General features: G+C 42.9%; 1 protein-coding gene across 1 annotated transcript in view; it reads left to right on the top strand.

Moving 5' to 3' along the window:
• PLEKHJ1 (pleckstrin homology domain containing J1) overlaps window positions 1–13230 on the top strand; it is a 57699-nt gene extending 44469 nt beyond the window's left edge. The window contains exons 3-6 of the mRNA XM_086947183.1: window positions 522–588; window positions 8202–8292; window positions 10023–10086; window positions 10739–13230. Coding sequence (XP_086803309.1) covers window positions 522–588; window positions 8202–8292; window positions 10023–10086; window positions 10739–10804 — 288 coding nt within the window. The 3' untranslated portion in view covers window positions 10805–13230. The remainder of the gene's footprint in view (window positions 1–521; window positions 589–8201; window positions 8293–10022; window positions 10087–10738) is intronic.
• Window positions 13231–14520: the final 1290 nt, after the last annotated feature.

Below are 14520 nucleotides of genomic sequence, written 5' to 3'. Positions count from 1 at the left end.
TCACCCTCACTCACCCTCACTCACCCTCACTCACCCTCACTCACCCTCCCTCACTCACCCTCACTCACCCTCAACCCCTCACCCACCCTCAACCCCTCACTCACCCTCACTCAGCGCAACCACAGCATCTTCACTAAATATATTTAATAAACTTTAAGCTATTGGCAATATAAAATAAAATCCATTTTATTTACGTATTAATTATTAATTTTTTTTTAAAGCCATTGATTTTTTTTTATATCAATACATATAAGTCACATATAAGTCCCGTTAATACAAAACATGTTGCTTTACAAATGCTAGAGGTGTCACATTTACAAAAATTATAACTATTGGCTTTGTAAAGAAGAAAGCTATTAATTTAGCTATTTAGAAAAAACAAAAAAAAACAAAAAAATATAAAGCTTATACAAATAAAAAGAAAAAACAACACATAAATAAAAAACAAAAAAATAACACCTATAGCTCAAACTTTACTACTGCGAGACCTATTGCATTTCCAATGCTTGTTTCTCTTGCAGCCTATTGGTGCCTTACTGCTGGAACACTGCAAGATCATCCAGGAAGAGGACCACAGCTTTTCCATCTGTGAGTTTTGACTTTACCTTCTTCAATCTTTTTAAGTTCCCAGTTTCACAAGCAAGATTTATTGAAGTACTGTAAAATTATACGTTTATTTGTAAACTAGATCAACGCAACCCGGTAAACCATCAGAACTATTTGTTTCTCTAACGTAAAAAAGGTGTACATTGTTTACACCGGGTCAGATCGTCTCAGTGATTTGTAAAATAGTTGGATTTTTAGGGTACATTATCGACCGCAATCAAAAAGGTGTTTGAGCATAGATGATGGACTGCGGCTGACAATGCTGCAGAGGCACTGAATGATTGCACCAAGGTTAATATGCAAGTGTAGATAAGAAGGGCCGCACACATCTTTCATATTTCACTGTACTAATTCACCACTAATTCTTTGAGTTCCAGAGTAGCGTGCTACTCGCCGAAAAAGAGCTTCAGGACCCCATCAGGGGTACAAGCGTTATATAAATTCAAACCTTTTTCCCCTCTTCTATCCTTCTGAATCCTAATAACTGACTAAAATACCCACCACTCAAATTACTTTCATATTTCTCTATACTAATTCACCAAAAAAGTGCTATATAAATGCAATTACAACAATGTGCAGATAGGCATCACTTGGTAGAAGTTTATGGGAATTCTTGGTTTTATGAACTTCTAGATAGCTTGTGATAGAAATTAGATACCATAGTTTGTGGTGGTTTGGTTGTGGGAAGCCTGTAAAAAGACCACCTGGCACAAAATATCAGTTACCCGTCTACAGCTGGGTCTGATTTGAATTTTAAGTCCATCAATGTGCTCTATTAATCTGCTCTTCTGTACACCAGGTGTCTGCATAGAATATATTATTTTCACTGTCAAAAACGAAATGTTAGTGAAGTTATGCTAAGCTCCCTAGTCCAATTGGGTGCCTTTATACTTTTTGTAGGATTTGCGAATGCACAGAACATCCGCGTATTAAAGGTCCAGATAACACTGCAAAATGTAACCCTTCCCTGCGCAGATCAGAACACTTTTTAAACACTATTTTCTCTGACTACTGAATGAATTTGCAACAAACCAAGAAATAGCGCTTTGACTAAGTAAATGTTTACTTTCATGTCCGGTTCTAATTCCGTTAAGCTGCGTTTTCTGTACCGAGGAGCAGAGGCTGACATGACTTAAAATAAAAAAAACTCACGTTTAGGACACCCCGCGTTTTTGGCCCCTGCTTGGCTGCTCCGAACGAAACTTGCCTGAAAAATTCAAAAGAACAAAGTAGATAAATGTTTTCTCTTTATGGAAAGTCCAGTGCATATTTGTTCTACGGTATCAAAGTTATTAGCAAAACAAAAATTATCTGTTCAGTGGAAAGCCTGACAAAACCATAATGCCCGAGGGGCTATCGCCACCTTTGTTATATATATTTAAGTGCCACAGGTGATAAGGCCAATCTCCGCTTTTAGTTCTGCTTTCAATTCATGTTTTTTTAATTTATATTTATGATCCGTCATTTTTACTTATTTTTTTTTTTGCAAACATATATATGCACGTCACATTTAGCTGGTGACATTTTCACTTGTATTACTTTTATACTTTTAATGCCTGTGGCATATGCTTGAGTGAAAATTAAGATTAAAAATAGGCTTCCTAGGCCAGACCTATTTGTTTTTGCCGCCAATGCTGGTTTTCATTGGTGGGGAGGGTCCCCTCTGTCCATCACCCCCCCTCGCTTAACTCTTTCCTTTCTGGAGGTCATTGTCCTCCTACACTTTCCTGCCCCTCTGGTGTTTACTTCTTGACCTTCAGACCCAGCACCTACTTGTTCTACACACTTCAGATTATTTATTAGTTTTTTTTATTTTTAATCGGAAGTGTGGATCCAGAGCCTTTTGGCTCTCACCCCCGTAGCTGTCTCTACTGTAGTGCCACCATTGTTACACCCCTGTGCCCAGCCCTCCAGCTGGCACTCAACTCAAGGGGCTCCCACTGTGCACATCCCCGTGGTTCTTTCATCACACAAGCCTGCGTTGTACCAGAGGTATGCTGTGAGAGGCACACAATGTTTCCACTCAAGGCCGCTCGGCTATCTGTGGGCGCCCCAGATGGGCCTGCTTCGAGGCCGCCTTCACTCCTGAACAAAATAGGGTTGTTTCTCTCGGCTGCACCTTCGTTCTCGCAGTGTGTGCCACGTGGATTGAGCGTGTTTGCTCTTTGCAAAGCGCTTAATACAGCAGTGTTATTCTAAGCACTGTAAATAGCTTATTTTGTACTCTGACCTGCAGGTCACAGGTGGCAACAGATGGCGCTGCGCCTTGAAGATAACATTTGAAGCGCCAACATCTATGTGAATCCAGGAATATGTTTACACTGGATCCCTCTGGGATGTTTTAGCATTATTTCGGGGTCTGGGGGTGTCATCCCAGCAGATTTATGTCCCAACATCCAAGTGGTTTGTAGATAGTCAAGTACACAGAACCTTCCCCCGTGAAGCTCAAAGATGTGACCCACACTGACCAGTTCCCACTCATCACGGAAGGCAATGAGTATTTTTGCTGGTTGATCACTCTAGAATGGTCTACATGCACTCTTGCGGTTCAAATTGTTGACAGTGAATGCATTTTCTTTGAGGCGAGCGCTTTTCCTGGGCAGTGTGAGCTCTTAACAAGTTAGGCATTCTCTGACTACTGAGGTGGAATGCCTCTGCTCTCCTCCTGGGCGGTCAGAAACAAAGACGGAGGCCATTTAAATGCTGACTCTGGCGCGCATGCGCTCTGCATCCTTCATTTGGCTCCTCCATCCAGGCCCAGGCCATCTCTTTAGTGACCAATGTGAGACGTGGCCTGTCATTGGCAGGTCAGGTGAAGGGTCCTGAAGGCCACCAGGTATTTCCCCACCAGACTCCCACAGGAACTAGATGTTTTTGCTTTATTTATTTAGTTTTCGCTCCCTTGGCCAGAATGCAGCGATTCAGTGGTGTGTATTAATGCTGGCAGGGGTGTTTTTTCGCCTTGTCTGCCTTAAAACGTCTCTAACAGCTCAGGAGTGGTTGGGTATCTTTACAAATGATGTTGAAGCTGCTTGAGAGGGAGTTCACCTTGAGCAAAATGATTACTTGCCTCTTCCATCGCCCGCCATACTGATTTGTGGTTTGGAAATTCCAAGCTCAAGGGCTGTACTTGCCCTGTTGTCAAACTCAGACCTAAAGAGAAACCTGCAACTCGCACGAATGTGGAACGGCCAGGGCAGGTTGGACTTTGCACTTCCTTTAGCATCAAAAGTTGAATCATATTTTGTGCTGAACAAATGAATCCGTATCAGCGCGCTGCCCTGAATGTCGCACGCAGATAAAAGTGACGAAACTAGCTGCAACGGGACATTCCTGGTAGTTTGGAAATATTATCTTTGGATTTATCACTGGTGGAACGGGCACCTAAATGGAACAAAAAAAATAAAATGATATAGTTTTGATTATAAACGTTTTGTTACTCCTAGTCTGTGAGCTTGCTCCAGTGATCCACCTCTGGTACCATCACAGAACCATTAGAGGTTTGAATGCCTCGTGCTCTGGAAGCAGTGGATGTCTTACACTGAAATGCGTGAGTCAACTGCACTTGGTGGTGTCCACAAAGTAGCCAATCCTTGTTCAGTCCAGATCTGCAAAACCTCTGGCTGAAATGTGCATACCTCCTGCTGGAAGCCCCAGAGTATAGCACTTACAGAAAGTTTATAGGGTATCCCACTAAGTAACCCTGTGCCGGTGTATGTTGGGAAGATGCTACTCGAGCCACCTTACTCCTGGACCAGATGGAGGGTCTGGACATAGTACAATTTAGCACCAATATTATCTGCATGGCATTCGTGGTCTTCGTCACAGCTTGGCCAGCCTCACTGCCCCAAAAGTTTACAGAGTGGCTCAGAGCACAGAGAACTTCTAATTTCCAAGTAAAAACATATGCAGTGGGATAGCTGGCATTTGTGCAGTGACTACAGAGGCCCTGGTCGTATAGCATTTACAAGCCCAAGAGGTGGTGGAAAAAAAGTTGGAGGTGAGAAATCTCCTTTATAATTTAAAAATCACACGTCGTCTTACTGACAAAACTGGAAAGAGTCCTCACAACCACTGTACCACGATGTTGAGTTGAGGTGCAAGCAGCTCACAAACGCAACTGGCCTTACTTGCGGCAGCTGAGAAAGACGTCTCCTAAGGCAGGTGCTTCAAATTCAAAGAAGTCCATGGGCTCATGGGGTTTCTGTCAGTCTGGCTCAAACCAACTTCGGATCCCAAGAAACTGGGGTGACCTGATTAGAGAAAGGGGAGACTAAATTGACCTTGTCTGAAGTGGAGGATGATTCATCGACCCTGGTGCTATAGGCCCCAACGGCCACTACTTGCATATTGCAGGCGTCCATCTGGACAGCAGATGGCCTTATTCCACAAAATTTCTAGAAAAGGACATGCATCAGTTGATATTCTTTGACGAGGCCCAATAACAGAACCTACACGCTTGCTCCTGAGCTGGGACTTGATGCAGGGCCTTCTGCTAGCTCTCCGGAGAAAATCAGGAGTCAGAAAGAGAAAGCCTAGTTTCTCTGTAACAGCCATTCAACTAGAGTGATGTGGGGAAGGGTGCATGACTGTTCCACCTAAACATACGTAATAACTGCAGAGGTGGATGCTCCCTGTGAATGACGTTTAAGAGGACCAAGAAGAAAGGCACACACGAGCTTCCATCTTGATTAAAATGGGAGCCATCTCCGGGCACTGGACCTTCTGCACATTTAGGGGGTAAACCTCTCACCCCCGGAGTTCAGGTGTGACATAAAAGTATTGCTGACTGGGGGTTCCCAGACCTTAAAGCTGAAGTTGTGGGACTTCTATATGAATTTCCTACTCCATTAGGTGAGATATAGTTGTGATGCCTCCTCTAGCTCTTCTTTCTGGTTCTGGACTCATAATTCTGGAGACCACCAGAACCGCGTCCTTAGTGAAACAATGAAGTCCCATTCTATACTGTTATTCATCAGAGCTGGTAGGACTGTAGGCCCATATGCTCCTCAGTGTGAGGCAGGGATATTGTGGTGTTCATTACAATCTCTGCAGAGGACTTGATCACAGCAAGAAAGATGTGCATGGCAAGAAAGACCTTTCAGCTCCACCATGCATAATTTGAAGCGTGACTCTGATCTGTTCTACCCAATACTAATGAGTAGCCCTAACAGTGAGCTCCCCACATGACCGCTGATGAGTTGACTGCAATTGATTTGCAGCCGTCCTACCAGAAACTTTGGTTCATTGCGCCTACTAAGTCCTGGTTGGGCCAGAGATGATAGGGCAAGGCCAGGTATCTAGAAACGGACCCCAAGAGCTCTGCCAGGTGGAGGTGTAGGGAGCGCATTTTGAACTTGGCATGGAAGCCCACACCAATTGGGGGTGACAGTAGTCTCCGCTGCCTCTGGAAATTCCAAGCTGGCACAACATCCTTTTCCCTGAAGTAGCCTCAATCTGATGACCAGTATTCACTCTTGCTTTCCTAGTACAGAAAGACTACCTGGAACTGGATTTTATTTGATGGTTTCAAGGAGGATTTAGAGCTGTTCACTTAGACCATACGACTGAATGGGGGCGTGAGGTTCAGGACCCCGATGGACTCCGCCTGGTCAGAGTTTCAATGATACAGCCAGCCATTGTCTTCATATGTGTATCGGTGGACTCTATGCTGCCGCAAGAAGGCATGCACCAGGGCTAGGATCTTGCAGAAGACCTCAGTACTGACTTGAGGCAGAAGGGCAGCATTATTTTCTTGGTAATGGGGATTTCCAACCCTAAAACAGAGCTTGTTCCTGTAGAAGAGTACTAGGATTTATGTCTTCCGGGACCATCAACTACAGCAAGTTGTTGTTCTGAACCATTATAGGACTTAAGATCAGAATGCTGAGCCTCTGCAGGTGAAATAATTGGATGTCGTTGTAAAGAGCCAGGAGGGGTGGAGCCCACCACATTTATTTATTTTTTTACAAGGAAATGGTGAAGTACCTTCCTTTCACTCTTCGTTTTCAGGGACCTGTACTATTTCTGTTACAATGAGTTGTCCATCAACTTCCTCAAGATGTTCATTGGATGCCTACGTGGGCAGATGTGAGCCAGGTGCAGCCGGTTTGGGTGCTGTTGAATACACCTGGCGCAGGGAATGTTTCCACATCCACAGTGGTGGAAGGGAACCTTCTCCTACTTTGGTTGAGTGAGCCTCCTGGGATGGAACAGAGTGACATATACGACAGCAGGGAAGTTATCGTCTTAGTATCTGTTAAGGAGGGGGCGGGGTGCTTTAGTTATTTTAAGTATCTCCTGGTTGACTGGGCCATGGCCAAAGAGGAGACCGCTGCTGGAAACCTTTAGGTGTGGAAGGATCTGGCTTTGGAATATCAAAGAGCAATCAACTGCTGCAATGAAGACTTGTCTGGCTGTGGCACACCGCTCTGCTTATTCCCATTAATCAGGCGCTCACTGACTTTCTGCTGTGCCCCATCCTTTAACTATGATATGCCTCCCATCCCAAAGACACCCAGTGTTCACGGTGCTGTTGGCGGTGTCATTGAGAATACTATTTTTGTGGGGCTACCTTTATGGCACAGTAAGCTCCTATTTATACTCTTTCTAGATATCTTCTGGGAGCAGGGCAGTGCACAATTGAAGGCCGTGCCACAAATGTGAGCCCCCTTATCGCATCAGTGTTCACTTGCCCGCAACATTGCCACAGGCAGGTACTTTTTTGCCATTTGCTACCTGATCTTTAACTTATTTTTCATGTGGCAGCAGGAAAGTGCCTTTCTGGAAAGTAGTCTTCACCACAAAAGACTGAGCTACTGGGATTGTATCCATTTCCTCTCAGACAGGAGTTCGCTTTAAAAAAAAGATATTTCATCCAATGATGATCGCCTGATATTTCTGCTGGATTGTCAAAAGTGAGCTCTAGGCCCACCATCACCTCGCGCTTAAGTGGGTGCAGATACCTTCCAGTGGAACTCCAGAAAGAAATTTTTAAAGGCAACCCGACCAGGATTTAGAATATGAATCCAGGCAATATTCACTTTGCAAAAGTGACAATCGTCATATATTCAGGAATACGGGCTTTGTACACCTGAAGCTTTGACAGACTGCAGACTCTACAGAAGAAGTGTGAAGCCAATTATACTTCAAGGCAAAGTTTCAGTGAGATGTGTAAAGTGCTCATAGCTGCCACTGGAACCATTTTATTGTACCAAAATCATCAAGAACATAGGCCAGCAAATGTATTATTTGTGGCACCAGTAAAACCCCTTTCTCATGGTGTCCTCTGCACATTTTGTATGAGGTAACTGTAATGATGAATTTGGAAGGTCCATATAAGCACCAGCCATAAGGTGACACCAAGTCTAGCGCCTACCACTGTGAGCTGACCGCTTTAGCAGCCCGGGCTGTTGTACTTTTTTGTCCCCTCAATATCACTTCATTTTGCCAGATTAGAGGAGCGTGGAACAGTTTGTTAGTTGGGGAAATGGTTGCATGCTATAACCCATACCTGTTGCAGGCACTTTACAGCGTGAAACTTGTTATGCATTTCTTTACAAGGCACTTCACACTACTCATTTTCACCTCCTCAGACTTCATGGAAGAGCCTGAGCGGAAATACACCTTTGAGTGCAGCAGTAAAGAGCAGTGCTGCAAGTGGATCGAGGCCCTCAACCATGCCAGGTAGGCCCCTGTCTTTGATTGCGGTGGGTTTTCTCCTCGCCTGTAGTGTCGGTGGCCTATCAAAAGGGTGGGATAGGATGGTCTTTCTGTTCACATCTAATGTGACAAGTCTGGAAATTGGGACTCCCCATCTGTTCAGCCATTTGATTCGCCAACTGTGATTACAGTTTGTTAATTTTCCATAGATTGTGCAAATATTTGTAAAAGGCAACCAAGTGTTAGTGGAGAATTAAAATAATGGAGTGCAACAAGATATATATGTATATAAGAGTAAAGTGTGTATGTATATGTGTGTGTGTGTGTATATATATATATATATATATATATATATATATATAATACACACATACACTGGACAGTGTGCCATGACAATTACTGCTTTGTACATAACAGGAAGATGATGTTTACAGTGTCCCAATATTCGTTTACCAATGGTACTCCGAACTCAGTAGGAAAAGCACAGAACATAGAATGAAAACCGTAACAAATGATTAAGTCCATCTTAAATACACGTTCCATTAGTATTCTGTGTCCTCTGCGGCACATTACTGCAAGGCACTTACCATGACTGTCAGGGGATAGGAAGGATGGAAGGCAAGATTTGAGAGGCTGGGCTTCAGTTTGGATCTGTCTTACACTCAGTCCATTATTAGTCATGATGTCAGTGGTTCTGGGAAGATGCAGCAGGGGCAGGGTTGAGCAGGCATGCCAGTGGACCCGAAGGCCAGCAGGCAGACCAAACTTGTCACCCAGTTTATGGTGCTGCCTACCTCCTCTGGAACGGTCAACCAATAGAGCTTGGACTTGACATCGGTAGAGGAGGAGGTTCGCTTGAAGTCATGACAAAAAGAACCAAGCATTCACAAAGAAGAGTGGTTGCACCTGTGACACTGGAGTGCAGACAGAATAGAAATGCAGTGATTGTTCTGCCATTGTTTATACCAAAAACCACTGTAAGATTTACCTGGGTTGTGTGCATGTGCACACATAAGTACGGCCATTTAAAAATGTTTTTAGAAAGCACCACCTAAACAATTCAAAGATGGCTGTCTGCAGCTTTGCTGGCGGTAGCCAGAGCATTGGTGGAGAGCAGGCTTTTAAATAAGCGAGAGCAAGGACAGCAGTAGTCCCTCTTGCACTTCAATGCAATGCAAGGTTCTGGTGTAAGCCATAGAAGGATAGAACTCCTCAAAATACGATGAGCCAGAAATACTCTCACAAGAACAGAGAATAAAGCCAACGAATCAGCAGCTGGGACATGAGAGACAAGAAAGCCATTGAATATTAGCAAGGGTTGGGCCCAGTCTAAGTATACTGGATACAATAAGTCTCTTAGCAGTTAACAGCTAAAGCTCTAAGAGAGACTGAAAAATGTCGAGGAACATGCTAAAAATGGAGGTGTGGAGAATGGAGTAGGGAAAACACAAAGGTATGAAGGATGCTAGTTCCTCCCCACTCCATCAATTAGTAGGGGATATAAGGATGTTATCCTCTTCCACACCCCTAGATTGGTAGGGAAATCGAAAGCAAAATTAAAAAAGTCCAAGTTTATGAAAACAAAAAAGAACTAAACTTTTCGAAGGTAGAGCAACAAAACAAGAACATTAGTGTCATGATGATTATAATACTGACGCAATTATGCCAAGAGAAATATAGACACGGTTATCAATTGTACACATTTGAGATGAATAGTCTCATTTTGTAACTATTGCTTTCCTTTTGTTTTTAAGCTACGAGTTCATGAGGAAAAGCTTAATGTTTTATCGCAATCAAATTCAAAAGATGACCGGGAAGGTGAGCTTCTGGAAATGTAAAACCTGAACGAGGAGCATTTAGTTGGCGTGGGCAATGGTCCAGGCCCAATCCTTCTAATGTGAAGCATATTTTTATGGGTTGGGGGTTGGGGACGGACAATAAAGAATATATTAAAGGTTTAATTCTAGGTGTCGTTCTAATCTACCTAACAGTGCTGTTGCGTCCTTGGTTGACTTGTAAAATCTCCTTTTGCGTTAACACCAAGGAATCGCATTTTAATGTGGTGCTGAAGATCTGGGATGATGTGGATGAAGTTAAGGGGGGTTTTGGGACGCGTGCTAAGGCTCAAGAGATCATGTCACACTGTAGACACCTCTGCTGTATGGCAATGCGATTACAGAGTCCCAGAACTTTTTTTTATGTGAATCAGACATGGACAGGACTAAGCTTAATTACAGTGGGGACTGCAACTTGTCCTTTCCCCACTATTGATCCCACTGACTTCAGATTGTTTTGAACATGAAGTTCTGATGGTCAGTTAGCCCTGCACATCTACCGGTCACATAAATATTTGATCAGGATCCCAAAAAGATGTGTGTCCTGCAGCAACCAGCGAGCTGTGATTGAAGAGCTTGTTTCTACTGCCGACCATCCCTAACATGTTCTTGTTCTTCTTATCTGTGGTGTGCAGGATCCTCTGGAGCAGTACGGGATCTCAGAAGATACTCGATTTCAGATGGGACCCAACAAACTGTGAATGATTATTCACTGAGCCAGTAATGTGAACGAACCACAAATGTTAAGAGCCACACTCTCCTGGCTATCAAGGACGATGTCTGCCTGTGGGTCACCTCCCTCAAATCTTTTACAAGTGGGCTTACTATGCCGGGAGCGAAAGACAGTTTTACATGGACATCGCAGATTTATCTGATGAACGTGGACTTTGGGCTGAATTCCTGGCTGTAAGCTCAAGGCGTATGGTCTCTTTTTGTCTTAAAGTACTGTAGATGTGGTTTGAATGTAGCTGATGCAATGGAGAAGGAAGTTTTTCTTTCAGGTGATTGTTCCATCTTTGTTCATCCCCACAAGGGTTGTTCACGGCAGGCAACAGTTGCCTCTAACATTCACACCGGCCAAGAGGGAGGGGATGACGTAGAGCTAGATCAGTTCTTGTAGTTTGCTAGACGCCCAAGAGCTAACCTTGAAAGAGACCACATGGGGTCAGAAAATAATGCTCACAAGCTGCCATCCATACCACCATCGTCTTTCTTAGATTCCAATTAGTGGAGCAGAGGCAAGTGTTGGAAATACACATGGCAGAGACAAGGTGGAATGGTTGCGCCCTTGGAGAAAGGTTTGGTCTTTCAGATAAACACTTCGGCGTAGGCAGCAGATTCAATCTCGGTGGTAGAAAGCCTCAGCTGAATGTGATTTTCAATCTCATATTGGGTGTCCTTTCAGCAAGCAGGGTAGTAAAGCTCTCATTCTGCTATATTATTCAGAATGAAGGTTTTGCAGTTTAGCCATCTCCTATGTGTATACTGTTTAGTCTCTCCATTAGTTTTCCCACGTTAGTTGTATGATTTTGAACTGCCTACTGTGAGTGTGCGGTGCAAAATCTCACTTCCCCCCCCCCCCCCCCCCCCCCCAATCCCCCCCCATTTTTACTGTTCGTAAGTGGCAAAATAATGTGTTTTAAAAAAACAAAAGGCCAACTGCACACATGGCCGACCACTTATATGATCACATTGTTATATATTTTTTCTTATATATATTTTTTTGATTTTAGCAATTGTTATATTTATAACCATTCCCCTTTAATATCGGCAGAATCTGCACTTTATCTCTGTCCCACCCTAGAAAAACTATTTATTTTTCCTCGCTTCTTGTGATAACACAGCCCATTTAGGATGCTTGGACACATTTTTAAGTGCCAAATAAATTAAGGCAACAGCACAAGTGTTTTATCACAATTCTCTTCGTCGTCCAGCTGACTGCCCCATTCTATACTGCCAATTCCAATCCCACTGGGGTCAGACAAGCCATTGTACACCAGGTAGAAAGCGGCCACTGTGGAACCATTGCTCTGCTCATGGGGCTCCAAATTAGTGCAAGGGTAAAATCTCAGTCTTTCACTTTTGAGTACAAATGTGATTTTTTTTTTGATTTTTTTTTCTTGTGAAAATATTTTTAGTGGCTTTTATTTATTTTACTTTGTCCTAGTGGGTCTATTGAGGCGTTCTTTCAGCCCCAGTTGCACTATGCATTTCTGGGGCAGGTCCAGGTAGGGTAGGCAGTAGGAACGTCTGTTTTAAACCTCTCTGCCATTTTGTTAAAAAAAAGAAAGTAAACATAAAGGGCATCTTCACCTCAAATAATAATAATTTTTAGAAAAAGTAGGAGCTTTTATTTAGGTTTAAAAAAAATTCCTAGGCCTGGCAAAGGAAACCTTTTGTGCACAATACACAATCTTGTAATCTATTTTTCTGCCTTTGCCTTTAAATTTTTTTTAATTTATGTTTTAATAACATAGAGAGGGCTTTTTCTTAAGAACACTACACAGAGTAGGACACAAAGGAGTTGTTCCCCGATCACAGAGATGGTACTGTAGAGTTTCATTTACTTTGCAAGTAGCTAAGTGAATCTTGTTTTTATATCCTTTCAGATATCCCTTTCTAGATATATTCCCAATACTAAAATGTAATTGTATGCCTGCAGAAGTTGTTTTAAGCTACTGTGCTCCCCAAGTAAGTAACATCTGCTGATTAATTTCCAAATGTCCCCTAAGTGGTAACCAGATTTAAGCCACTGGTAGTTGTTTTTTTTAATAATTTATAAAATGTTAGTATAGCGTGTTGAAAGGTTCGGTTTTTAAACCCAAGTCCATTGTAATACAAAAATGTTGACTTTTCTTTAAATGCCCCAATTTATACTCCAATGTTGACCTGTTAATTATCATAAATAAGGAAGCAGAAATAAACGGGATGCCGGCTGCTGGAGATACCATCTATTGGAATACTCTCTGTTTTCAAACCAAACGATTGTCAACTAAACACACCATGGTACTTGATTTACGACAAATTTGGGGTGGAGGTATCGTACATTATGAATGTTGGTTATCTTTTTTTTTTAAATAACAAGTTATCTTGTGTTTTCCTGTTTTAAATAAATTGTTTTAAAGACCATCCATGCATTTTTTTTTATTTAACCCAGAACAGAATAATTGCTATTTCAATTAATGTTCATTATTTTGTGGTTTATGCGTCTAGCTTCTAAAGTATTGTCACTGCAGTAAATACATGAACATTGGTGTGATTACTCATTGTGGCGAAATGAAAAATGTCTCTTCCGTGGAGTCAGTCTTCTTAAAACATTGCCTTGTATGAATTTTTTTTTTTTAATTTGTCAGAGGCATTGCTCATACCTTGCCATGAAGCGACAAAGCTCTTCAGAAGAACAAGAAACAAAAACAGAGGAGATACAGGTACAGTTGGCAGGTTGTTAGGTGGCAAAGCCAGTCTTTTAAATATCATATTAAAAGGATTTTAAAAACTTGTTTTGTTTTAGAAAAAGAAAAACAGGTTGATTGTGTAAGATCCCTAGGCAGATGGTTCCTGGTGGTTGAGTGGAGAAGGCTTGCCTTAATGTTTTGGATTTATTTTATTTGAGAGTTTTGAAGGAACAATCGAGGTTTGCTTGTAATGTTTAATACCGCCTTATGTGGTAAGAAATTAGTCTTTCGACTAACTGTGTTGTCCAGACGCTTCAGTGGAGTTCCAGGATAGTAGGGTGTGCAGTTACTTACAAAAATATATATAAAAACTATTGATGGATGAAAATGAAATTAAATGAAAAGGGGATTTGTATAGCGCGGCTGCTGCCCGAGGGCGTTCAAGCGCTGAGTAGAGGGCGTAGTACTCTGAGGGGAATGGGGGTAATTAGTTTCTCAAGAGGAAAGTTTTTAGTTCTTTGCGGAAGGACGAGAGGATCCGGTTGGAGCTTAGGGAGGGGGGAAGGGAGTTCCAGAGTTTGGCGGCATTGAGCTCGAAGGACCTGCCACCAGCCCTGGACCTTTTGATTCGGGGAATTGCGGCAAGGCAAGCATTCGATGATCGAAGTTGTTTGCCGAAGCAGTAAGGGGTAAGAAGAGAGTGGTTGATCTCGGGGCCGGCTCTATAAAAGGCTTGATGGGAGATACAGAGGGCCTTAAATTTTATTCTTTCCCTGACGGGGAGCCAGTTGAGAGATCGAATCCCTGCTTTGGCCAATTCTCTGCGAGGAATCTGGAGTAGGGTACGGGCTGCGCAGTTCTGGGTCCGCTGGAGCTTTTCCAATACGTATTCTGGGGCTCCCAAATAGAGGGCATTGTTAAAGTCAAGCCGGGACTGAATGAGGCCCTGAATGACAACTTGTTTGGCTTCAAGGGGCAGGATCGGTAGGATTTTTCTTAGCATCCGAATTAGACCGAAGCAG

This window comes from Lissotriton vulgaris, chromosome 12, assembly GCF_964263255.1.
Source record: "Lissotriton vulgaris chromosome 12, aLisVul1.2, whole genome shotgun sequence".
NCBI classification, from domain to species: Eukaryota; Metazoa; Chordata; class Amphibia; order Caudata; family Salamandridae; genus Lissotriton; species Lissotriton vulgaris.
The sequence above is the reverse complement of the archived record's forward strand: the minus strand, read 5'-3'. Positions and strand labels throughout refer to the sequence as shown.